This window comes from Xiphias gladius, chromosome 7, assembly GCF_016859285.1.
Source record: "Xiphias gladius isolate SHS-SW01 ecotype Sanya breed wild chromosome 7, ASM1685928v1, whole genome shotgun sequence".
Taxonomy (NCBI): Eukaryota; Metazoa; Chordata; class Actinopteri; order Istiophoriformes; family Xiphiidae; genus Xiphias; species Xiphias gladius.
The window spans coordinates 12,940,070-12,968,021 of NC_053406.1; the positions used below are offsets into that span (position 1 = coordinate 12,940,070).

The 27,952-nt window shown below is 38.8% G+C and overlaps 1 protein-coding gene across 1 annotated transcript; it reads right to left on the bottom strand.

Moving 5' to 3' along the window:
* Window positions 1–1,241: 1,241 nt before the first annotated feature.
* cwf19l2 (CWF19 like cell cycle control factor 2) lies at window positions 1,242–26,907 on the bottom strand. Its single transcript, XM_040131720.1, has 19 exons — window positions 26,784–26,907; window positions 24,764–24,874; window positions 24,161–24,286; window positions 23,861–23,977; window positions 23,348–23,467; window positions 22,692–22,785; window positions 20,152–20,267; window positions 18,599–19,166; window positions 18,067–18,307; window positions 16,005–16,122; window positions 14,245–14,346; window positions 11,036–11,164; window positions 10,169–10,306; window positions 3,576–3,788; window positions 3,004–3,120; window positions 2,663–2,818; window positions 2,424–2,504; window positions 2,102–2,203; window positions 1,242–1,710 (listed from the first exon to the last, which is right to left on the bottom strand). Exons 1-19 carry the CDS (start codon window positions 26,874–26,876, stop codon window positions 1,570–1,572), a joined length of 2,883 nt encoding a protein of 960 aa, XP_039987654.1. The 5' UTR covers window positions 26,877–26,907; the 3' UTR covers window positions 1,242–1,569.
* Between the last annotated feature and the right edge of the window lie 1,045 nt (window positions 26,908–27,952).

The following is a 27,952-nucleotide window of genomic DNA, read 5'->3' on the forward strand; positions in this document are numbered from 1 at the left end:
GAATCTACCTGTGGGATCTATCCCCATCGCTCCCCCAGATAATTTCTCGCTTTCCTCAGGTTTCTGTTATGAGGGATTGAGAGTGAGAGTGTAAGAGTGAAAAAATCCTGATTCTGAAGCTCTTTTCCCCTGTGGGACCATATATACAAACAGTGCAATAAAAACTGAATCAAAATGTTCATCTTTTGTGATTCACGCAGATTCAGCACTAACCATTTGCACCCATGCACCACATGGTGGTGAGCTTATCGAGGACCCAATAGAATAGCTGGGAAAAAAAAAAAAAAAAAGTGAAGTCACACAGCGACAAGGTGGATGATTACTCATTAGAAGAATGTACAGTATGTGTGTAAGACTAGGTGTCAGATATGTAATGCTGCAACATGTGTGCGTGTGTATATACTGGCCCGTGTGGCTGTGAAGACACTGAAACCTCTTAGAATTAAGTGACAGCTGCAAGAGGATCACGAGGCCACAGAAAAAGAAATTAAATCCCTGGGCTGAAGAGCAGTGGAGGACAGTACCTGCAAGAGAAGCTTGAAAAACAGGGGATATAGACACATGGGTGCAATCCCTGTCTTGACTGCGAGAAACTTCTTCATAGTTGTTCCACTATCCACCAACCCGACTAAATATGTGGCATAAAGTAATGCTAAGGAACAAACAAAACGCTCTCTCGCACCCATATGCAAAAGCATCCTCTGGAGCAGGCAGCCCAACATAGTTTTACAGGCACGGTGCAGATGTGGGCCTACATGGTGCCAGTTTTTTTTGAGTACTGTATTTAAGAATGAAACTTGTTACTTTAGAGAAGTACCCGAGGGCGGATGTCATTTTTTCCTATTTGCCATCAAGTGCTGACAGAGTCACAACTAGTTATGTTGCCGTAAAACTCAGTTGGTAAAAATGTAAACAAATGCACTGCAGCACTGAAATTGTAATTGACAGGTTATCCACACTCAATCAACGGTGATGTGTTCCATTTATGTTTGGAATACATTTGTTACTTTTGCCTTATAATTTTTTTTTTTTTTAAATCAGCATGCCATGTCTGTTAGACTGATATTTGTGTTTGATATGTAAATCACTGATTATATTAATTGCTACAAGGTCCTGTTTATCTGGGTTTATACAAGGCAGTAATTTACATTGTCATCCACAGCAGATTTCTGAAAAAATATGCAAAAGTCTTGATGGAAACTATGAAAATACTGAAATACCTTCAAAACTGCACACACAAATTACTGTGTTCAATTTTTTATTTTAATATGTAGCATTAATACATGACGGGGGAATACGATTTTGGTCTTGAGGCCTTTTCAATGTAAAAACATGGTCATAGGGAACCACTTCTGGCCTGATTATGTAACATGAAAAATAACAACTAATACATGAATCAAATTATTTATTTTCTATTTTTTAAGTAAAAATGTTCTCACAATAACAGCTTCTAAATTTTACATGACATTCTGAATTTGTGTCTGCACCACATTCACCAAATGTGAGAATGTGAGTGTGTTGTCTTCCCTTCTGAAAAAAACATGTACAACTTTCCGTCAGTGTGTCCAGCTAGCCATCAGTCTTGGTACAGTCATACGGTTTCCACCACTGTGCAAACTGCAAGACTTTTTTCCTCTGATCATCAAAATTCTCTCTGATCTGCTTCCTCCAACGTCGTGGCTCCAAGTCCATCATGCCGCCTACCACTTCCTGTGAGGGAAAGAGGGATTCATCATTTTGCAATATTGCTGTAAAATTAGCTGGAATTAATTTGTTCAGCAGAAAAAAACATTATTAGATAAAGAATAAAATGCTCATGTGAAGCAACGACTCGCAGGAAAATATTTTGAAGTATAGCTACTGTAGGTTGCACAACTGTGACTGTTCTGGTGCTACTACAGTGGGACAAATTATTTAGAGTGATGTGGAAATCGGGCTCAGAGTCGCGTTGTAGCTGCGACCCACTGTCACACATGCACGGGTAAGTTTTATGAGATTCATGGAACCAAATGACAGTGACCTCTACTAGCTAAAAAGAAAGAAAAAGAAAAAAACAACATAATGATGCATCAGGCGCAACAGCCTTATACACAAAACTGACCTTGCCAAAGTAATGGGGGAACTTGTGTTCATTTTCAATTACATGAGCAAACCCTCCTTGAAGTCCAAAGTCTACAGCAAAGTAGGGCAGACCTCGAGGAACCTAGGAGGGCAATAAACAAAAAAATCAAAAACAATCAACAAGGACGAGAGAAGACAGGAACAGAAAGGAGAGTGAGGAAAGATTGAAGAAAGTAAAGGCAAGACAGAGGGCAAGTAAGGAGACAAAAAGTAAGGAAAAGCAAAGAAAAATTATAGAAAAGACACAATGGAGTTAAGAGACAGAATGACAGAAAAGATAGACAAAGAAAAAGGAAGCATACAGCTTGGCGGATGTTCTTCGAAGAGAGGTCAACAATCTTCTTGTTCATGGCCCATTCTTCATCACACTCCATGATAGCTTTCTGGAAACACACAGAAAACAGTTGTAGTCCTACACTTGACATGGTAATTATTTGATTTTTATGCATTAAACTCAATCCTGGCCCTACAATACTCCTTTCCAGTGTATGACTTGACAAAATGTGCTGAATCAGAACGATGAGACTATACACACACAGACCTTAAAGTATATGGGTGCCATATCGCCCAGCTCTCGGGGCAGTGGGATACACTCTAGGACCATGTGTTGTCTTCTGTGTGGGTTCATGTGTGTTTCCATGAACACACAATCCAGCTCCTGGGACTCAAACATATGTACCAGAGTACGCCGGAACAGCTGAGGACAGCAAAGCAGCATGGAAGGGAACTCAATTTCATTTTAATCATTCTTGTTTAAGGTAAACACTGAAAATGAAAGCAACATGTGGTCCTGATTTTTATGTAACACGTCTGTAAAACAACAGTCATAGAAGTTGTCGCTTTAGCCTGGAGTGACGGGACTTGGAGCACTGATTGGCTAACCTGCATTTCTGACCAGACATCCTCGTCCAATCCGGTGGCAGAGCAGTGATGCTGGAGCGGACAGATGAGACAGTGGCCCTCTGTCATCGACACTCCCGCAGGCAGGCTGAGGTACACCTGGACACAAGGTTGCAAAAACATACATATTACAGCCAAAAATTAGAAATGCATCAATTCAACTTTTCATAGCTTGTTTTTCTGACTAACAGTCCAAAATCTAAAGTTTTTCAATTTTTTACCTGCAACGATAAATCAATTCATCAGTCTATTTATCGACTGACAGAAAATTAATTAGCAACCATTTTAATAATCAATTGATGGTTTTGAAACATCTTTTTAAGAAAAAATGTCAAAGTTGTCTGATTCAGCTTCAAAAATGTAAATATTTTCTGGTGTCCTTATTCTTTTATGATTGTAAGCTGAATGTATTTGGGATGTGGACTGCTGGTCTGACAAAACAAGACGCTGAAAGGCAATACCTTTGGGGCACAATGGATCAGTTAAGTGACTAATGATTTCAGCACAAATTTCCTCATCCCATCTCGAAACAGCCCACATTCGTGATCCCTTACCTTGCTCCCTATTGCCACTATGAGGTGCTTCTGGAGCCCTTGGCTGCTGAAGCAGTGATGGCATTTCTCCATAGAGGCGGCCAGCCTCCTACTCTCCCCGATGGCTCTGTTCCTCATCCTCTCCTCCTCCCTCCCCTCCCCCTCCCGCTGAGCTGCACTCGACACAAACATGTCATCCAGCGTGTAGTTGTCGCCGTCTGTCTTCCCCATCATCTTGAGAGTCGAGTGGAGTACAAGGGGTGGTGATGGAGATGACGGGCACGACAGACAAGATGGACAGGAGAAGGGGGAGAAGAGACGGCGATGTAGGGGAAGAAGGGAGGAAGAGAGAGATGGTGAGCAGTGTTTAACAGGAGTGGGATAATTATTGGCCAAATCTGGTGTATTTTCTCTGTCCAACAAAAATGATGAGAGATCATACTAAAGTATAGATAATCACACTCTTTGCTAAAGTAAATTCTTTTCGTGGATTATTTAAGTCAATTATGGATATGTTGAATGATAAGGAGATTAAATGTAGCTTTCACTTTTCATTTCAGGCTTAAAACAAAAAACAATTCTACACTGGCAATTCTGAAAAAGAAAAAACAAAGTGTTGGTCATCCTTAAAAAAATACTGTAGAGACATCAACTGTCTTTGGAAAGTGGCTAGTAGCTTCACTAACTGATGTAGGTAATGACGCAATATTATTTAGATTTTGTGTGTGTGTGTGTGTGTGTGTGTGTGTGTGTGTGTGTGTGTGTGTGTGTGTGTGTGTCCGTGTGTGTATGTGTGATGTTCCTGAACTGCCCTGTATATAAGTTGGTCTCTGTGTTAACAGTGTGAGGCAGGACACCGAGTATCGACTCGACTGTTTCTACATCTGAGTCTTGTCACCATGGCGACTGGGCAACAGGGTGTATGTGAGAGAGCGAGAGGCATGGCTGAAGTGTGTGTGCATGACTCGCTGTGTAGGAGAGTGTGTGTGAGTGAGAGTGAAAATTGGATTAGGTTAGTGACAGTGTGGGAGGGTGTATGTGTGTATGTGTGTGTGTGTGTGTGTGTGTGTGTGTGTGTGTGTGTGTGTGTGTGTGTGTGTGTGTGTGTGTGTGTGTGTGTGTGTGTGTGTGAGCGTGTGTGTGCGTATGTGTATGTGTATGTGTGTATTTTGTGTGAGTGAGTGTGTGCAAAGGACTGCACATAAGTGTGCAGCAGCACATGCTGCATTTGTCCAAGAGCAGATAGTTTTATTTTCTTACACACATGCCATCACACATACTCTCACACACTTGCATGTAGGCTAATTAGGCATAATATGGTAGTAATACATGGAAGTCCGTGCTGTCAGCTTTCAGGTTCATTGCATATGAATTTTTCTTTACGTGGGTTTTCAGTTAATGATAAATGGACACATTCCCGATGCAATTTAAATTAGAGATTGTGAAATCAGTATGTAGCAGGAGAGTGGAAGGAATTAACGTATGTCTGGTAAACTATTAATGTATTAATTTAAAAATGCACCACATTACATCTACAGACACTGCTATTCTGCTAACTTAACAGACTCTGCCTCTGACCTATGGATGAAACGTCCATAAATATGCTGTACTCTCTGAAAACATGGTGTAATCCTTTACTAAATGTCAATATTACTGATAATGACAGGTTTTTTTACTCTGAGGGGAAACACTGAGATAGACAGATGGTAAAGAAAAGTCAAGAGTGTTCTATCTTGTGTCTCTACAATCAGAGGCTATTAGAGGCACACAGAGCTGCACCTTTCTGTTTCTGGATACACATTCATTATTGATAAATGTCAGTGTTTTTGTCCACCAGAATAAAAACTGAGAGTGACAAACTAGCAGAAGTACACAAACTTGTAAACTTGTAACAATTGTGTTATGGGTAATGGTGTATTTGTCCGATATGCTCTTAATTTCTTTAATCTCAGATCAAACAAACAACCAGTCAATAGTTCTCTTTTCTTCAGTGTTTGCTTTGTCTGGACATATCAATGTCAAATTGTAACTGCAGCCTTACATTTCCCCATAGTGCACAGTGGAAACACCATTACAACCAATCTAGCTATAGTTGTCACGAGAGATGAAGGAAGAAACCAGAGAGGAGAGGGTTGTAAGAAATTGAGAAAGGCACAATAGCAAAGTAGTAGGAGAGGAGAAGTAAAGATGAACATACAAATGCGACATCATTAACAATAAAAGACGAATAGAAGAAGCAAAGGAGCAATGGAAGAGAAGAGGCAGACAGCAAACAACAAATCTCGATGCAATGTCAAAAGGAAGTGTGGCAGAAAGGAAATAGTTTGGGATGTTAAGGTGGTGACTGAAAGGGAATGAGCAAGGATGCTGGACCATTAAAAAAACTGATTGAAAGAGAAAGAGAGCAGGTTAAAGAAGGACGAATGACAGGGAAAAGGGGATAGAGAGGAAGAAGCGAAAATGAACACAGCCATTGTATGTAATATAATATGTCCCTATTGATTACTGATGAATAATAAGTGAATGATTTCTACCAACAGAAAAGTGAACTAACATTTAAACCCTTGGACCCAGCATCCATCTGGTTAACATGGCCTCAACAAGATACTGAGTTGAGCAAAAAATGTGTAATTAAAAAAACATGAATTTGTTCATATTTTTTCAGATTAATTGATGAATCATGTAATCTGAAAAATGTCTAAACTAAAGATAAATTCACAAGATACCAGGATCTCAACTGTTGTCATTAAAATACAAAAATGAATATCGCCTAGAGAGTATGAAGATGCTTGGCAACTTTAACAGCAATCTGGCTAATAATTTAAGAGATAGGTTGTCCACAAAGGCTCATGTAGTGTCGTCCTTTGAGGAATATGAATCTGTTCAGTGAAGATCATGACCATCTGCTCAATCATTTTGGTGCTCTACACCAAACACTACTGCTTGCATTACAAAAACCCAAACTTACCAATCAGGCACCTCCTTTCATTTTTGAAGCTGTAATCACTCGTATTTTTGTAAAAATAATAGTTTTCAAAATTGTAATCACATTCCTTGTCAAATGACTTCTCAATTAATGTTAACTATTGTATTTCTTTACACGATAAACAACAGATGGAAGATGGAGAGGAAGATGGAAGAAGGGTTAGAGAAGGAAGATTAATAAAACTGAGAACAAAATGGACATACACATACAAAAGGATTATAGAGATTGTAGATGGAGCGGAAGAGATAGGGAGGAAGGGCTAAAGAGAGGAGTGTACTGTAATGCAGAGTTAGGAGGGAGCTGGTGAGACAAAATGCAGATCATAAATCTATAGCTGTGATTAGAATTGGTATTTATAGAAGCCCTGCCATGGTAACTGTAGATGTATTTTTAGTGTCACTCTTTGTGGGTGCAGAATGTGTGTGTGTATTTTTATACACATGCAAGTGTAATAAATATATGAGTGAGGGAAGGAGGGAAACTGAGCGAATGAAGGAAGAGAAAGTCGGAGAAAGCACAAACAAAGACTGAACTAAGGCATTTGTCTTTTTTAATCGTCATGGCAACTCAACCAACCTTTTATTTGTTTATTAATGGAACACACACACACACACACACACACACACACACACACACACACACACACACACACACACACACACACACACACACACACACACACACGTCTATCAGTAGGAATTTCACAGTACTTGTTGCCATATTCCTACCTACAGAGAAAAAAGAAGCAAACAAGTGGAAAAGAGAAGAAGGAAGGGGGAATGATGGAATGTGTCTCAGCTCATGGAAAAGTGCAGTCTGTAAAACTGCTGACAGACTGACGCACACACCAGAACCTGCCAGTACCCATCGGCTGCTGTACGTCTATTTCAAGCACGCGGTGGAGGGGAGAATCGCAGAGACGGACGAGATGTAAGACTAGTAGTGGAGAGAAATGGATAATGGCACAGAGCCAAATGCCTTCCTACCTGACAGAACAACCTCTAATCGTTTATCCCTTCCCACTTCCTACGAGTAAGTATGACAGAATTAATCTAGGTGATCCCTCACATGAACACACATCCATATACAACCAAGGCCACTCTCCCAGAATGGGAAAGAGGTCTCAGATTTTTGGACCCAACTGTACATAGTTCATTTGCCAAGCCATATTTCTATTACTACCTTCATCTACCTTTGCTCATATCACTGAGTATTGGTGAGGAAATATTATTTCTTCCTTTGCTGTGCGTCAGGCACCACATTGTTTTTAGCAAGTGTTCAGTTACAGCTGATCTAATCTGCTGCTGGTGATGCGTGTTGACTAAAAATGAGAAGCGTACTATCAATAAATTTTCATTTTCCAGCCATCAGAACCCACCCCCAAGTACTCGTAGTAATTATCAAAGACATTTATGTGGTAATATTGCCCATTTTTGTTTTGTCTTGAGGGTTTTTAGCTGCCCAAACTGCATGAAGCAACTGTAATCATTACCTGGTGCTGCTTCCTCCTGCCTCCTTTGCAAAATTTTAAACTTTTTTTTAAATTTTTACTTTTCACTTGTTTCTTATTATTTGCCCTTTCAAATTTTTAGTGTTTTATGTATTTTATAAGTATCTTTTAAATAAACTTAATTATTATTATTAATAACTGATCTGCCGGGGAAAAAACACTCAAATGTGGATGGATGTGTATATGTGGACCTGTGTGTTTCATCAAGGGGATACAACTTCTGAAACGACTCAGTCCTATTTTTCTTATTCTTAAAAAAGAACCAATAAGTCTTCAGTCCATCGTCTACAATCCTCAAAATGCTCTCATTGACAAATAATCTTTGCATATCTGTATACAGATTTGTATAGAAGAACAATGAAAAAAATAAATAAATAAAAAATAAAATTCTGCACAAAGTTTAGTGACCTTAAACTTTGAAAGTGTATTGTAACTTTTTCTTTTTTATTTTATTTTGGAAATAAATTATAGAAATGTTTAAAATTTGCATGCTTATACTAGAGTGCTGAATACGGCAGTGGGACTAAAATTACAGGTTGAATCCAAAATGTACAGTATGTTATAGATAGATTACAGTCACTCAACCAATTCTTCTGAATAAACTGGTATCCTTTGCAGTGCAATAGCATTACTTAATCCGTTACATTCTGTGTTAAAACAAAGAGCCTACACTTACAAGCCCAATATTTACTTCCCTTTTCTGGATTTTCGACTACCTAAAGTAATACATCATGGAAAAAAAAACGTATGAATTCACAGTTCATAATAAAAATTAGCAATGACTAAAAAAATCCATCCATCAAAAACCAAGTGACTGACAATGACTTTTCAAAGATAAATTGTGGCCTTGACACCATCCATATTAGGTATGAGCAACTGCAACAACTTGACAAAAGCCAGAGTGCAAGCCAACTTCATCTGCCTTACTTCAGTTTGCCAACCACAGGTACAAACAGTTCTGTCCTACACTGAGTCATTATTTTCAAACTAGTGAAACTGCTGTGTCCACAACACATACATTTCTTTTCTTTTGGCTTCATAAATTGAGGAAGCTGCCACAATACTGAGTACACACTAACTTTGAGGTCCAATATGACTGGCCGGAGTAAGTATAACAGAGACGTAAGTGGATCATTGACAGAGGAGAAAGGATAAAACAGCAGCCTAATCACCAAGTGAAAAATAATCTTTAAAAGAAACACTAGAATTACCACATCGCGGTTGAATGCCTCTGCCAAGCACTCAAGTTGCTGTTTACATCCATGCCTGTCCAGACTCATAATATATGTATTGAAGACTTTGAAGGAATTCAGTAAAAGGTATTAAGTGTATTTTGTCATAAGTGTGTATGAATTATTGAGTTATGGCCCAAAAAGTATTTTGTGAGGTAACAGTGACCTTGACCTTTGACCTCTGAGCACCAAATTCAATTCATCCTTGACTCCTGGTGAACATTCGTGCCAAATTTGAAGAAATTTCCCCAAGGTGTTCTTAAGATATCGCATTCAGAGGAATGAGATGGACGGACAGACAACCCGAAAATCTTAATGCCTCCAGCCACAGCTGTCGCCGGCGTGGAGGCATACCAAAAAAAAAAAAAAAGTTATGGGTCAGTTGTCACCATTTACAAATCAGTTAAAATACAAAATACTATACACTATGAGAACATGGAAACCCACCAGGACCAGAGCAATGGTTCTCCAGTGTGCTATAGAGCAACCCCTCAAATGACAAAAAGGTCTATTTTGAAAAAAATATTTTAAATAATCACACCTCTTCCATTTTGCAAATCAATGCAATGTTGCTGCTTTTATTATGTTTTATTAGTAATTGCACTAGTAAAACTCCTTTAAAACCCCTACACTTTTAAGTTGTAATGTTGTCATAACACTAGCTCTTAGGTCGTCAGATTGTTAAAAAAAAACTTCCCCCCTTGTGTTGCCAGGCTGGGGAGTAACTGATCTAAGAAATGACAGGTTTTTATTTCTCTTGGTCTATGGTCAAGAACTTTATCATTGGACACATTGTTCATTCTGGTAATAATTATCATTATCTTAAGTTGTCACCCTTTTTACTGCCAACCAGTACTGCCAACTGGTAAAAGTATCGTTTTCTTACCTTGGCAGCCATGCGAGAGTAGAGGGCATTCTGATCCTGTGCAGAGCTCATCTTCTCTCTCCTCACCATCTCCTGCAGACCAACATTGTCATCATCCTGGAAATAGCGCACACGCTCTCCGTCAACATGGGTCTCAATCTGAAGAGAGAAGTAAACAGAGAGGACTGTGAAAAAAAGAGGCAAGGAAATACAAGCCGGTGAACAGGAAAATTCACTGGAAATGGGGTGTTGCATGTTAAAAAAAAAAAAAAGACACAATCTTATAATCTAATCAAATTGCATCCAAAATTACTTCATTGAAAAGTGGGGATGAGAAAGTGTGAGACAAGGGACAGTGAAGAGAAAAGAGAGGGAGAAGAAGATGTGTATATGAGGGGGAAAACAGACTGACATTCTGGAAAGATGAACTCTGACAGATAGAAATGGACAGATCAGAGACAGAGAGAGACTGATCATGAGGGAAACAGAGGGCGAGACAACCAGTAAAGGAGACTAGGCCATTCAATACATTTATAACAACCACAAACAGAGAGAGCTTTATTTACGTTTCAACTCAGTGTCAGGTGGAGTCCCTTCTCTCATTACACACTGTGATGAATACCAAACGACATGGAACAAATAGCAGGACTCAAACCTCCCACACAAATCCTCCCTTTCTCAATACTTCTATCTTTTAGTTGCAGTAGTGTGAAGGATCCTCTCTGTCTTTGTCCTAAGTGGTGGCATTCTGATGCAGTTCAAGATTTATTTTTTCCAAGTGCATAGCAGTAGATTTTAATATTTTATTCCTCTGTAGAAAAGTTCCCTACTGGCTGCCCTGTAATGTTTCCCCCTACTTCCATACCAACTCTATCCCTCTCTCTTTACCGGTTTCTTTTTCCGTCGTCCTCCGTGGGGCTCCTGAGGTCCAGAGGGTCCCTTGACTGGCCAGGCCCGACCTGATTGATCAGTTCTAAACAGCAGGACCTCCTGGTTGTCAGCGGAACGACCTGGGATCTGGAAAACCACAACAGAGCTAAGTCATTATCATTTTTTGTCTGTTTTTGCCTGACTAAATTCAATCCCAGAAGGTTGAAACATTCAGTTTAGTCTCTGAAGCATCAAACCTCAAGACAAAAATCACAAAATTAATACCTGAAATAGTCCTATGTCTACAACAAATATGAGGTCAGAAATGCAGCATTTGTGACCTGGCTTGTAATAGCTTGGATGACTATACTCCTAAGCACAGACTTTTTAATTCAGTCATGGAGGGCCCTTAGGCAACAGGTTCATTCAAAACAAACATTTCAATTGCAATTAACTTACAAAGTCTAAAACACACAAAGCAGAGTGTTTTAATTAGTCCTAGAACATAACTAACAATTAAACTAGTCAGTCGCTGGATAGACTGCATCGCTGAGTGTGAATTTAACAATAAGCATTTGGCATTATTCTGGATTCCGCCTGCTCCCAGGTGTGTGTCAGGGCGCAGGAAGAGATAACAGTCTGTCAGGACAGAGGAAGTAGCTGCTTTTAACTTTTATTCCACTAATAATTAGGGCTGCAACAGAATAAAAATACCTCACATAAAACACCTCAATTAACCTGGCTCATTCCAAAGAAATGTCATTAGTTTTGAAAAAGGCTGGGGTTTAATCTGTCATCTGTTCACAGGATGAGATGTCTCGATAAAAACATTAATTCCAACTACTCAATTTTCTAAATATATTTATACGTCCTGTGTATGATCACCTAGTTGGATTCAATTAAAGTTGTTCCCCTGTGAAAAGTTGTAGATAGTATTCATAAATGACAGATTGGTGCGTTTTTCTTAGGGAACCTTTAAAATAAATGACCTTTACTAGGTTTGGGGTAAAAAAAAAAACAGAAGACTTGGCTTCTGTTCAAAAGCTCCAACAGTACAACATTGTGATAAAACTGCTGCTTCGGTTGCAGTTTAGTACTCAATGCAAGTCCAAAGATGAAAAAGTTTGCTTGTTACGAGGAGTATGAAATCCGAGTTGCAAATGTAAATAGGACACTTTATCTCATCATTTTATGTAGCACTCACTTAAATAATCTGTTTGGAGAAGGATTACATTCAGGAAAAATAGTCTTATGTAACCACAGCCAGTGTCTGATTAGATTGCCTATAAAAGACTGGCCTTAGACTTGACAAGTAGAGGCGGACAAGAAACAAGAACAAGGTGGGAGTCGCAGAGACGATAGGAGACAGTCAAAAGAAAATGAAACAGACAGTAAGATGGTCTGTTAGAAAAAATATGATAGAAAAGAATATTTCCTTTGCTCTAGTCAGCACTGTTAGGCCTTTCAACGCTCCACATGCAGCAAAAACAGTAAATATGAGCTAGAAGGGGAGTAAGAGTCACAACACTGAATGGTGAAGATAAGCCAAAAGTCTTCCATAACAAGACAGATTGGAAGGATCTCGAATGAGTGCAAATCAACGGCACTCCATTTTTAAGAGGGCTGAAGTACCTCTCAGCTGGTAAGTGGACTAAAACCTAAGAATGATGACATTTTTTCTGAAACCTTATGGAGGATTTGACCCTAGTTTTTTTAAATTTGGACAAGACAGCCTTCCTGGGGATGAATCTGGCCGAACTTACAAATGATGATATACAGGTTATACAAATAATCACAGCCTGCTTTCCATGTGTTTATAAAGCTGTCTGGAACCTGCTCATGTTGGAAGTACGCCGACGTTTATTTGGAAATATATGTATGTATGTGGTGTAGGCAATCAACAGAGAGTGATGGCTGTGCCCTGACACCTCAGCAGTGGTTTATCTCCTCTCACTAGCATTGTTAATGCCTTTTCTGGCTACACACACATGCACGCGCACGCACACACACACACACACACACACACACACAAACACACATTCCCAAATAAACGGCGTGTGTGTGTGTAGCCAGAAAAGGCATTAACAATGCTAGTGAGAGGAGATGAACCACTGCTGAGGTGTCAGGGCACAGTCATTACTCTCTGTTGATTGCCTATACAACAAACAGACATGGTATAGACAGGATGGTATATATAATCTCTGTCTCTTTCTCCTTCTGTTGCTCTTTTTCAAACACACACACACACATGCACGCACACCATAACGTGTGCAGACTCTGAACAACTTCTGGTAGGAGAGTGTTGTCAGCTCTAAAAGACATTTGTTCCCATTAGGCTCTGCTAAAATGCTGAACAGGAGCCGTTACCATATAAAGAGCAAGATGTATGAGCCATGCAGTGAGAAGACTCGTAACAGCAGAGAGTTTCATTTCATCTGAAGACGAGTGTGTGTGAAGCGCTTTTCTTGCCTGCTGTATGGTGTGAGAGATGGATGCTGCAGTAACCTGCTGTGTGTGTGTGTGTGTGTGTGTGTGTGTGTGTTCGTGTGTGCGTGCGTGTGTGTGTGTGTAGCTTAGAAAAGATATAGCCTTGAGTGTTTTCATTTGCATTTAGACTATGGGAAAGAAAAAAAGAGCAGCCAGCAGATAAATCTGACACAGGAAGATTCTGTCTGTGTGTGTCTGTGTGTGTGTGTGTGTGTGTGTGTGTGTGTGTGTGTGAGAGACAGGGAAATAGCTGTGTATCTATCTATTCTTGTGTGTGCATGTGTTTAAATCTGTGTATGTTTTTAGAGTTTATACATGTATCCAATTTAGGATGGTGTGTCTGTATCTGGGAATTTATGTGATTATACATGTGAAAATCTGCTGTGTGTTTCAGGCAAGTGTGTATCAGTGTGTGTGTTTGTGTGCCTGTGTGTGTGGGCTTGTTTTAAAAAGTTAAAAAAAAAAAAAAACTTGTTAAACCTAATGTAAAACTAATGCAGTCTAATACAACAAATCCTACCTTCTTTAAGGTTATAATATTAAGTTTTTGTTAAAAATGATTAAGAGGGATGTTGAACTTAGTAGTCATTTTGGAGGATTTACTTTGAGGTGCTAATGAATGTTGAATTATATTTTGTTATACTGAGAGAAATGTCTCCAATATTTTATCTCCCCTCCTGGACACTAGTTACATTAGTTTGACAAAGACTGCTTAAGACTTACATATAGTATCTACAGACCTGGTTTGAGTTAGCCGTTTCAAGTAGCTTCTTTTGGGCAGCATGGCTCTCTTTGGCTCTCCGTGCTGCATCCAGCTGTGCTCTCAACTTCTCAACTAAGGCCTGAAACACACACAAATACACACACACACACACACATATTTGACAAACAAAAATGCTTTTTAAAAGTCTGCACATTTAAACAGCCAGTCAGTATACACTAAGTCTGTCAATATTTCTTCAATTATACAGTGTTAAAGTAAATATAAAACTTAAGATTCTTGGCAGATTTAAGCCTATAAAAGCAGATTAAAGTATGTGGACAGTTGCAGTATGTGGACAGCTGACTATTTTTCTTAATTAAGTTTATAATATTTCTTCCTATAAGTGTTTTTTGGCAGTCGTCAGATAAAAAAGCCTTGAGGCTGAACACTTTAAAACAGAAAAACTACAGAGGACTGACAGAAAAAAAACATCTGTCTGGAGCACACATACACACACAGAACCTCTTAAGCCATACTGCCGTGACATATCAATACCTTTATGTACAGGGCATAAGTGCACGACTGTTAAAGGCACTTAACACACACTAACACACACAAACACACACAAAGAGGTTTGGGAATATTGGTTTGATTGCTTTGTCATGTAGGGAGATGCTGGCTGGCAGGTTGATAACACTTAGTATTGTAGATGTGAGTGTGTGCGTGTATCTAAGCGTGTGTGTGTTTTAACAGACAGTCCTTTGACACTCTAAGAGATCCCAATAGCACTCTTAGCATTGACACGTGAAGATAGACAGAGGGGGAGTTAAGTGCACAGATCAATGAACGCTATAAATTAATGGATCCCCTAATGTGCTCTTAAATCTATGCAAAGAAAAGAGTTGAAGGAAATGCGCTTCGAAAAAGCTAATCAACTGCAACTTCCCTGATAATGCTGAAGCTAGTTTAATGTAAGTCCACCCCTAAAAGGAATAATAAAATATAATAAAAGCGATTGAAAGACATTTATTTTATTGCCAATATATATAACACTGAACAAAAGTTCAATAAACACTTGTAGCTTAGGTTTTTTTTTTTATTTTATTTTACAGTTTTTTTACATTGTCAAATACCTGTTCAGAAAGCGTCAAATACAGTATATTGATTATTGTGTTTTCAATTTATGAACTGTAAATGTTATCTGTGATCACTTTAGTATCGGGATCACAAAATGAAATATGAAAACACCATATTGGTGCAATACAATATACTGTTTTTTCAGGATTTTATGTTTGAAAAAGTTGTGGTCATATTTTACTCGAGAACTACATACTAATGGTCCTAACACTCCATTTCATCAAGAGGGTGTTGCATTATGGGTTGATTGCGGCCTCCAAATTGCTAGGATTGCGAGTTTCCTCATCCATGTTTATAGCGTGTTTTTTAGAGTTAGTCCATCCTAAAGTGTTTAGTTAGCCCAGTGTTCCCCCAAGGATATCTGACGTCTTGTGTAACAAGTTTTTCTGCCATGGAGGAAATAAATTCCTGATGAGAGAAAACAAATCAGTAGAGTCTCCCAATGAAAAGCTCAAAAGCCAATCCGAAAAATGCTAACTGCCAGAGAAAATCGTTCTCACTACATTCCATGACTAGGCTAATAAGTTGTTTCTCATCTTAAAAGTCTTTTTCCTAAAACAGGGGTTGGAAAACGGGGATGTCGTCTTATAATCAGTCCGATAGAGTAATTTCCATTGGAAGTCACAGAAACTGACAGTAAAATAATGACAACTTACTAACCGTTTTGCCCCTGATCTCGGCCTTCACCAATTCGCCCGCCAGTCTGTTCATCTCCTCCTCAGACAGCAGGGGAACGTCCTCCTCCTCCTCCTTTTCTTCCTCGCTTTCACTCTCACTCCTAGATAAACATGAAGAGGAGTTTGAAGGGCAGAACAAAACCAAGAGATAGAAAGGGAAATTTTGAAATTATTGAAGACCAAACATTTGCTTGTTTCAGTCACAATATGTAATCAATTTATGATTTGACAAATTCAAAACCTTAAAAAGAAAACCTTTGAAATGAAACACATCTCTCCAGTTGGTTCATGACGTTTCACACCCTAATTTTAATACCAGTGATACACTAACACCTAGCCGCATTGTGTCCCCTTGTTAATAACTCCTCCAGCTATTTTTCCTCCACATTTCCCCTAAAACGCACCCTCTGAACAACAGGATCCATTGACTTAATTCTCCCATCCCCTAGTAATACTCCTAAATCATCGAACAGGAAACTTATTTGAGAAGTTTTTTTTTAATTCAACCATTTATTGATTTCTTCCTTGCTCTCTCAGTGTTTATCTGATATGACTCTTTCCAGTCTTTGTGCCCCCCAGAGATCATTACAGCTTTGCCTTTGAGGATCTGAACTGCAGCCGGGAAAGCATCGTTCTAGGCTATTAAACTTCTCATAGCCTCTTTTCATTCCACTGCCACACTGCAGACTGATTTCATGCTGCAGGGGTTCCGGGTGCTGGTTCAACCAAACAACTTAGCCTAATGAGGCAAAGCACAGAACTAAGAAGGCTTTATAAACGGAGTGATACTCCAACATCTGGCCTACAACACTGCTATATGTTGGACTGCCATGAAAACAGGTAGGCTTATGATGCAATCATTTGACTCAGTTTCAAAGAGTTTCTGTTCCACTAAGTGTTTTTACAGTTTAGTGTCCCTTTAAAAAAGACAGCATATTCATGGTAGTTGCAGATATAGCTCAAAGAAATGCATTATAACAGTAACAATGGACAAGATTAACATAAAGAGGAATAACAATGAGAGAGATAGAAATAAAATTATAAGAAAGGATGAATGGGGGAGCATAGCGAAATTATCAATAAGCTATGTGAATGGTACAACTATTAAGACAGATAATATATAAGTTACAGGCTCAGAGCTCAGATACCTGGGGGGTTTCCTGGAACTATCAAAGACAAATGTTCAAAAGCAGATAAAGGACTTTAAGACTTCTTGCTGGTCCTTTGAAACTAATCAAGCACATATGTGAAGACACAGCCGGGTTTAATGGAAGGGATTACTGTGAGAACATCTCTGGTAAGGCTGTAATATGAATACATTAACATGATATATCATACACAGATACTTTTATCTACTGTCTCTTAAAAGTTTCATTAGTGCCTGTAGTTAATGTTGTGCGTGTGGGCCCTCCCCATTACAAATCAAACTTGCAACTCAACATCTACACAGGCTGCATTAAGCCAACAGCTAATAAGAAGGATGTCAGGCCTCTGTGTCCACACACAGGGACTCAAACTTGAAATGCAAAAGAGGTAACTGAAAATAAAACCAAAATTATTAACAATTTGGACCTTCTGTAACAGAGATGTACTAAAATTTGAAAATATATTGGGCTATGTATAAATATGAATAGGAATGTACACTCATTAGTCTGTTTCTATATATTACTTAACTCAAAAGATAAAAAGGAAAAACAACTATTTTTCAGGACGACATTGTGGCGTGACTGTACCCTTCTAAATTAAAGACCGATTCTAAATTACTGGTCGGGCTGAAAAAGACAAAAAAAACTCCAAAATACTCAATTATAATTATAATTTGAAAGTCATTTACCAAGGGGTTAAAGAGTTTGGTTATATGTGTGTTTTAAAAAAAGCTACTGCTGACGGGTGCAACACCAATTACAACAATTATGACGTTGAATAAATTGTAATGTCCGCCACAACAGAAACACGACTTGAATATTCAGTCCATACATCAGTGTTAAATGTCATATACAGTAGCTAGCCTTGCTTTGAGGGTAACAAAATAAAAAGCTTAAAACCTTGATATCATCACAGCAGCTTTGTCACCACGTGGACCATCTTGAGCAGCAGTTACAGTTTTCTCCGGATCCCTCTCTCTCTCCTGCTGTGATTTTTCCAAGCAGTCAGATTCTTGGGCAAGACTGCTGCTCTTCCTCAGGGGTGGAATGCTGGTGTCATGGGGACCAGAGTCTTCATCATCAGAGCTGGGTTTAAGGAATCCTCTGGAGGGCCGAGGTGGAGGACGCGGACGCTCTGGAACTGTAAAGCAAAGACATTACAAAGCATGTTAAGGCTTCCAAGACTCTTGGCGTGTCAGACTATGTATAACATGAGATGAAATAAGCTTTGTTTCCTGATTTGTGATAGAAATTGAGCAGAAATGTGATCTATGTCGTTTGTCTTTTTCCAAAATGAAGGAGAAAGGGCACACGGTATAACCCACATGAACAGGATCTGTGACTTAATGTAGCCTGTTCAAGTAAGATCAAAATGGTGTTCACTTCTCTTTGACTCAGACATGTATTAGAAAAGGCCTTGACTTCAACCCACCTTCACTATTCTCATCATCTTCTGAGGGTTTGAGGAAGCGGCTTTTTAGTGACCCAAGGGAGAGTGAATGTTGACTCCAACTTGCACCCGATGATGACGATGATGCAGCAGCACTGCGCTGATCTCCTTCTCTATTTCTTTCCCGATCTTCATCCCTGTCTCTTGTCCCTCTCTCTCTTTCTCTGTCTCTTCTTCCATTCCGTTCTCTCTCTCTGTCTCTATCCCTGTTTCTGTCTCTCTCTCTATTTCTATCCCTATCCTTCTCTCTATACTTGTCTCCATCTCGACCTCTGTCATCCCCTCCCCCTCGATACCCTCCCCTCTCCCTCTCCTGTCCTCGCCCAGCATGGTATATCTCTCTGTCTCGGGCTGATGAGTCTCTTTCATTTTTTCTCCACTGACCTCCATCTTCCCCATTTCCCTCTTTTCTCCTCCATCTCTCCCTGGACTCATTCTCTCCTTTCCTCCACCCGCCTCTTGCTGGGCCATCTCCTTCTCCTCCTCCTCTCCTCTGTCCGTAAACAGCCGTCTCAGCTTCAGTAAGTCTCTGCTGAAATTCTTCCATTGACTATAAAAGGAGAAACACAACACACATTAAAATACTTGAACACTTTCTCGGGTTTTGCAGCTCAGATATTAACAAGTGTCCAAACCATTCACCAGTGGCACTTTACTGGAGGTCCAGTGGAAAAAGTACCAACAATGTGAGTATGGTATATAAAACCGAGGCTAAAAAACAGATATACTGTATCTAACTGATAGCATTGGTATGTAGACTGGATGTAGATTTGTTTCATAATTTCCAGCTGGTTACTGGAAATGAACATTATGTCATCTGAAAGCATCTACTTGAACACAACCAGAGGGTCTCTGGGATTTGCGCAAAAGCAAGATAATATAGTGCTACACATATACCAAAAAACCCATGCACATAGACAAAGATTATATTGTAAACGATAAGGTGCAATGACAGTATAAAGGATATCTCTGCTTTACTAGAAGAAACACAAATGAGGTGCACCTCTGTGACAGGCTGAGTTAGGACAAAGGAAAAAGAAAGCGCAATTGCGCGCGCGCACACACACACACACACACACACACACACAAATTGATATACACACTATGTTCTGAGAGTGACAGTTTCTATGCTGTTGGCTGAAGGCACATATGCTGACACTGCTGAAATTGACTTAAAGGACTCTAGGCACTGTCTGTGTGTGTGTTTGATGTCAGATAACAAAGATACAGATTTATAATGAAACAAGGTATCACAATACACATTTGACTCATCATAGTGAGCGAGTCTGTATATGTGTGTGTCTGTGTTTGAATTCACAGTGCGTGTACGTCCTTGACCTCTGAGTGCATGAACATTGACATGTAAGTCAGTGTAACTGGGAATCGATATTTCTATGTCCAAATCTCCATTTACAATAAACTGGATATTATGCAACATCCTCATCTCTGTAGTGGCTTTTTCGCATAACCCTCTGTGCCTGCTAAATCATGCATGCGAGTGTCTGAGCCACTGCCAGTGTGCCATCAGTTCTCACTCCGTATCTCTCAGCCACCACATCGTTGAGGCTGCGCTGCTCCCTCTCTGCCTGCTCCTTCATCCTCTGGTAACTCTTCCTCAGCCAGCTCAGACCTCCATCGTTCACTACTGGTCCTGCAGGAACAGAGGGAGAAAAACAGATAAACAGAAGCACATACAAAAACTTGTTTGCACCATTTAACTAATTCTGAGCCCCCAGTCAGCCAGTCATGTTTTCCACATTTTCATTATTTATGGCTCTTAACTCAAAAGGTTATAAAATAATATAAAACTCAAGTAATGTTGATTAGATGCCACTTCACCAGTGAGTTTACCACACACACCGACCACTTCCATCTTGATATGGATTAAAAACAAGATGATGAGTAAAAGATCATCAAAAGAGGGACATGAAGAAATTGAAGGATGCAGTAAAAGAAGAAGCCACTTGAAATCTTGTTCGTTAAAAAAAAAAAATTATTGTCGTCATCTCAAAATTTACATTGCATAACCAGATTAGGCATGTTGCAACAAATGTTAATTAAGAAATTGAGAAAGAACATGAATTAATGTTGACTAATGTAAGAAGCTGAGAAAGAAATCCAATCCACAAAAAAAAAAAAACTGATTCACATGCTGATGAATAAGAAAGAGGAAAGACAGACCCAGGGAAAAAAAAAGATGATGAATAGAGGGGAAAGGAAGGTCGGGATAAAAGAGAATTAAAGCTCTTAAATCCATGGGAAATAAATGTTCTTACAAAAACAACCATTCATACAACTTCCCAGAGAGATAAAACATGACAAATGTACTGACCAAAACCAAATGTCTCTCTGGTCAAGGTCAACACTAGGTATCTGATTCAAACAAACTTTATAATATTCAAGATACTATACGTAAGGGTAACCTTTTACAGCTGCTAGGGGATAGGCCAGTGGTGACCAGTGACGTTAAAAAGACGAGTGTGAATAGGTACAGACAGTGAGTGTGACTGACTGGCTGATGAGCAAAAGTCTTGACTTTTTGACTGTTCTCTGAACAAAAAAAAAGTGTATCCAATGTTAAAAATGAATACACACATCAGTCTGTACCTCCTGCGACCCCATAATTATAACACAAGATGAAGTAAACAACATTCCCATCTGGCACACAGTTTGAGGGAGAGAGTAAGCAAAAGTGTGTGTGTGTATGTGCGCGCACGTGTGTGTGTGTGTGATGTTTGCATAAGCTTATTCTGCCTTGCTGTTAAAATAAATCTTACAACAGAGAGGCAATGCCAACTCTAAAGGGAACTGTACTTACTGTGTAGAGACAAGAGACATGTATACATACCTGTATTTGCTTGTCAGCTTAACACTTATTCTCTGTCCGTCTGTCTCTTTCTGTGTTTCTCTCTAGCTCTCGCTTTCCCTAAATCTCTAACACAGAAGCTCTTTGTGCTTTCTGTCCTGTCAAATATCATTGTATACTTTTCTGCACAAATAACTGTATTCAAGTCCTCCTCTAAAACTCAATTACCTTTGTCCCACACTTTCAGTAAACTAACAAACTCTTCATCTCATCCCAAATTTACAGAAGCTGTCCTCTGACTGTCAGACATAATGCATGCTTTCTGCATATCCATACAGTACATGTATCCACAGAAGTTACTTAGAATAGTAACACAAATCTTTTGTCTATATTATACAATCAATAATTCATATCAAATAATATTTAAATGGACCCTGAGGTGAGATTGTATTGTCTTCTTCTGTTTCTAAGAGCAGGAGTGAACTTTAAAAGTCAACTTTACAATGAGAAGTCCCTAAAGTGCTAAGAAAAATTTAAAAGAATAAATTTAAGCATCTACAATTCCATTTCAACTGACAACTAAACTGTGATTTTTAAATATTTATTATAGATGTACATTTTAAGCTTCTTTCTTTATATCCAAAATTTCAATCACCAATTCCAGTGAGTGGATTTAATAATAATCCATGCATCGGTCAAGTGTATCATTTACTTAAGCACCTTGTTTAAGCTGCCTGGTCTTAGTTTATAGTAAGAATACAGAAAAAAAAAAAAACTTCTGAAGCCAGCAAGAGTGAAGAAGAGGAGAGAACGAGACAAACACGGTCTGAGGATGGGGAAAGGACAGGAAATGAGAGAAAATTAAGGATGAGAAGAACAGGCAGAGGGAAGAGTATAAAGTGTTGTAAGTAAACATGGGAGTGTATGAGCAGTGTGTAATTGTGGGGAGCAGGAGGACCCATCTGCACTGCATTGCGTTCTCAATTTTATTTTCCCTTTGCTAGAGGGGTATACTGAGGCAACAGTTAGGTAACAAAATGCACAGTATTGCTGCTGCAATCTGGTCTACTGAGGCAAATTTCTAGTGGAGAAACACATCTCTGCCTCTTCTACTATAGATTTCTACTTGTACTTGAATGCCGGTTAAAAGTAACATTAAAAATCTGGAGTGAAACTTTATTCTGAGGCGTTGAGACCAAAAATGTTTACGGTATATTTTACATAGCAGGAAAAATGTCTGGATAGAGACTACTGATCTCAACTGATTACCTTTCTTTACTGTAGTACCAGACATCTCCTCTGGGGGCACACCAGTTCCCCCATCCTTCCAGTACGGGTTTAGCTCCAATTTGTGTAAACCAGCCTGAGGGAATCACAAACAGACACACTAGAATCATTTCTGTATATCTACAATAACCCAACAGGGAAAACGAATGCTAAAAATCCAGACAAAAACACCCTGCACACAACAGTAAATATGCACACACACACACACACACACACACACACACACACACACACACACACACACACACACACACACACACACACACACACACACACACACACACACACACACACACACACACACACTGCAGTATACCTCTGTCCGAGAGGGGACACCCTCAGTTACCGTGGTAACCACACAGTTCGTAAAGTGAGGCGACTGACTACCACAGTGTTTTCATAAAGTGTGCACTCCATGCAAACACAAACATGATCACTTTTTATATCACTCTTAAACAGACATACAGGTCATTTTGCATTAGAATTCAAATATAGTTATACGTTAATCTGCTGACTGAGGACACTATATGCATCAAAGGAACCACATGGCTGTTTATGCCCTCCCCTGGGGCAGACAGTGCAACGAGAACAAAAGAAGAAGGGAAATGAACATGAAAAAGCGGAGAAAACAGACACACCTGTTCAATGGCCTGAGCCTTCGCCCTCTCCTCCTCTTTCTGTCGTTCTTTCTCAGCTCTCCTCTCTGCTGTGGAAGTGGTTCTCATCGCCAGGAAGTCAAAGGTCATCCATTCGTCTCTCTATAAGATGGAGACAGACAGTGAGGGGGGTTAAACAAATAAAAAGTAAGTTGTATAGATTAATAAAAGAAAACTTCTTAATACCTAGTATTATCTCTTGAAACTAATACTCTATTTATATTGCTTATTCGTCACCATTGCGGTAAAGAGACTTTTGTCTTGAATTTAACATTAAGAGGAAAAGAGAGGAGTTTTGAAAACACCTACGGCAAAGCTGGCAATTTTTTTTGTCAACAGATTATCTGTTCTATTAACAGAAAAATCTCTTCAATCAAAATAAAACAAAACATTAAAAAAAAAAAAAGATAAGCGTTTTAAATATAACTTGTGGAGTGACACCAAACATTATTCACATTATTATCCAGTATCTCTGGAACTGGGTAAAAATGTTACCTGGGCATTCTGGGCTGGGCTGAGGTTGCTCTCTGAAGGCTTGGACTCGTCAGAAACCTGCCAGGGTTTGGAAGCTTGTGTCTGAGGCTGAGCCTCAATCCACTCTTCCCCTGAGTCCTGACAGGTAGAGAGAGGGAAAAGTGTAGATAAGAGAGAGACGATGAAGAAGGAAAACAGTATGAGAGATTATCATGTCAAAACAAACGGATGGAAAATGAACAAATGAAGGACACTATTCCGGTTATAACTTGAGACCTTATTTAAATAAATCCTGGGGTGGGAAATGACTTAATAACCTACTTCTGAGCTGTCACTTGAGCCATCTCCTGCTTCGGCTGTCTTCTTCTCCTTCTTTGCCTTCTTCTTCTCCTTCTTTTTCTTTTTAGATTTTTTCTCTTTCTTCTTCTTGCCCCTCACAGAGCCCTCCTGTAGGGGGTTCAGATTCCATGAAATATGTTTTGTTTTTTTTTAGTAGTTGTGTTATTGTTTGTTAGTAAGATATCTAGGAAGTATCCACAAGATATCCAGGAATAAACATTTGTCTCCAGTTTTTTTGGCTAATGTGTCTCCATAAGGGCAGACCATCTAGAAGTGTGGACATCATAATTATTAACCATCGTTATCATCAAGGTCGTCCTGTTTCTTCACTGGACAATTGCTTCAATATTAATCATAATGGCAGTGAATGTATAGATAAATGTTTAATAATTAATTACACAATACTGTCATGAACAGCAGTGTTCACACTATAAAAGCTGTATCTACTGTATCATGCTATGGACCAGTAACAGTCACCACTGTTTTGACGTATAGCATAGTCATTGTTGTTATTAGTTGCTAAGTGCACTCCATGTATGGTTTTGTTTATATGCCAACTGTAAGTGAAGAAACATTGCATCTTACTTCCTCTATCTGCTGCAGCCTCTGGTTGACCTCTGGGAGCATCCAAGTGTCCTCCCCTCTCTGCCTCTTCAGCTCTTTCCTCTTCTCTTCTCTGTCATACTGCTGCTTGGCCTGGGCGACAGGATGGAAATAAGATGGATAATTCAAAATAAACATGAGTAAAACAGTTCAAAGTAAGGGTAGGCCAGCATTTGCACTTTCAGACATGTCTATCTACTGCCAATCTAATTAAGTGTAGAGCTAGACTGAGAGAGAGGTGTTTTTTTTTTTCAATGTATTTTGTATTGAAAGAGATTTAGGTACATATTGAGCAACTTCACAACTAAAGAGGGGAAGAAAAACACAAAATAAATGTGCCCCAATTCCTATTTCATTTTTACACCCATCTAAAGAAACCTCCTGCCACCCCGAGCCCCTTCAGACAAAACATAAATCTAGAGCACATTTATACCAACCTCAACACTTATAAATTTAAAATGAAAGTTCAAATTATGTATAAACCAGCATGAGAAAGACACAGTAAATGCCAAGTATTAAAGACATGGTGACTTATCATAGTTCTATCTGTACAACATCCCAGAATTTCTCCACTGAGACAGTCCACAGACCAATCACAACATGAATAAATCTTAGTTGAGAAAACAACAATAATAAAGGTAGAGAGGAAAGGGAAGAAAAAAAAGTATCATGAAACAAGTGAGGTCGTTAACTAAAAGAAACAAAAGATACATTTTAGCCGGACAGCAGAATTTGTAAATTATTTTTTTATATTTAAGAAAGGTTGCCACGTAGAGAATACTCATCTAATCAGAGTTTCAAAGAAATTTGATTTTTTTAGCAATTTAATGAAAATTAAAACATATCTTCAAGTCACTGAACAGAAGTGGGGGGCTTGGGAAATTTCCTGTAAAGTGAAATCCTATGACGTGCTATAAGTGACATAAAAGCTATTAAGACACTTTGTTTTTTTATGGAGAGTTGAGCAAATGTTGTAGAATACTGAAAATAGTAATTATTGAATAAAACTCTAGAGGTGTCAAAGCAGAGTTTGGAAAAAAAAAACAACTCCCAATATTTCTTCAGTTATGGACAGGATGACAACATATGACAAAGGCTGCAAGATGAGTTGTGGCATCAGTCACATTCATCATCAATCAAGAGGTTCAGATTGATGAAAAAGGCATACACACAAATTCCACAAAGACACATTTTTTTCTCATAATGAAAGGATCAACACAGTCTCCGCATTGCCATGATACTGATGACGAGAGTTATGATTTCCAAATATTTCACCATTGAAGGGCTTTTATATCTTTTGAATGCAATGGCAGTGACAGTACAATCATTATGAGCCAATTGCTCTTCAATCTCAGACAGAATAAATTCGACCATGCTACACTCTTTGCTTTCGCCAGTTAAAGCACAGATGAGCCCGGCAGATAATGTTTTTACAACCTTTAATGCTCATCTACGGGAGACATCGTCTGCTCTACATCCGGCAACAGTGTAAACAAAGCTGCACAGCAAAAGGATAACGCACAATTGGCCAACTGTGTGCATATGTGATTAAAACAACGATGCCTGTCCAAATCTTTACACTGGGCACCGTGTATACCTGCGACCATGACATTAAAGCTGTCTAAACAAAGCTGCAGGTCTCTTATCTGCCTCGCTCAGTGTTTGTCCTGTAACTCACTGCCTGCAGTATCCACCTGTCCAGACACACATTTCTAGGCTAATGTGAAGACGTACAGGTACTCTGAGCTTTCCGATACACATGGAGAGATGGAAAGATACACAAAGATACCAATTTATATAACGGATAAGGACAATTCTGCGAAAATGTGCTGCTGAGCAGCGACGCGCCCTTCGTACCTAACGTTAACGTTTCATTTTAGTCTACTTAGCCTGTTAGCTTTCATTCGGGCCGAACAGGTATTACTTACGCCATTACTAACACCTCGGAAACAAACCGAGATTTACATATGGAGTTGTTGTTACCACACCTCACAGTTCATACCTTTTCTAGCGCATCTTTTCGGGCCTGTCGTTTACTCTCCTTTCTTTCTTCGATGCTGCCTGAACTCTCAAAACTGACTCCGCACGCTGCCATGACACTGTCGTAAATGTTTTTGTGAAATGTCGCAAAGCGCTGCCGTTTTACGTCAACCGTTGATTTGTGGTTCTCGTAGTCAATAATAGAAAACAACACAAAACTGTTCATGATATTATGTGTGCACACTTTCAGTATGCTTCAGGAGTTATTTAAGGAGATTTAATGTAGATGTCTTTCTATTTCCTTTTTTCTGTCTTTCTTTCTCTGTTTTCCTTTTTTTTGCCTAATTTTATTATCAATATTAATTTAATGCTTGACCTTTGTATATTTAGATTTTTTTGTACTTTTTTTACATGTACTTTACTCTTGAAATGAATTAATGAAATAGGTGTCTTATTGTAGTTGTCATGTCACCATTGCTATTTGTGACAATTATCTAAATAAAGTTCTTAATTTAAAAAAAAAAAAAAGAGAACAGAGTATAAAATTTTTTTTCTCCTGTTAAATTAATTGGTGCATATATAACTCAAAGCACGGTGGTTAAATACCCTTTAAGAACTTTTAAAGTTGAAATGTATATGCTGATACAGAATAGAGCAAGATTACTTGTCAATACCACTACATTACTTACTAGTGATACTAGTACTTGTCAATACCAAGCCTGGATTAACAACCAGGCAAAGTAGACAACTGTCCAGGCAAAGCCCCAGGTTTGTTCCATATAATTTCTGTTTAAATAACGTGGTTAATCGCTGATTCGTCTGAAATTTGCACCACTGAAGTAGAATATCAACAATGACAGGTTCTCCATCCTCTGTCTTATTCTTGAAGAGGAACTCTGTGTCAAAATCTAGTTTTAAGTCATTGTTTTCTAGCTTATATTGTTCTTGGTTGTTGTAAATCGCATTTTCTCAAATTGATTTATTTTTTCTGTGTCAAGTAATTCACACACAGAAAACCTCTGTAAAGGTAATATTATTCCATTATAGGAGAACTGTAAGGCTGACACCAACAATTATTTCCATTATCAATAGGTCTGACAATTATTTGCTTTAATAATCAACTGATTGTTCAGTGTATAAAAAATAATTTTTTTTATATATATAGTGAAAATGCCCTCATTAAACCCTGAA

What these genes read in the sequence shown, in the direction of transcription:
- cwf19l2 (XM_040131720.1), bottom strand. Translation starts at nt 26,876, where the DNA reads ATGGCAGCGTGCGGAGTCAGTTTTGAGAGTTCAGGCAGCATCGAAGAA. An exon ending in AGGCTCAGGCCATTGAACAG is followed by an intron (nt 22,786 to 23,347) that starts GTGTGTCTGTTT and finishes TGATTCCCTCAG; the next exon opens with GCTGGTTTACACAAATTGGA. An exon ending in TAGTGGCAATAGGGAGCAAG is followed by an intron (nt 3,121 to 3,575) that starts GTAAGGGATCAC and finishes CCTTGTGTCCAG; the next exon opens with GTGTACCTCAGCCTGCCTGC.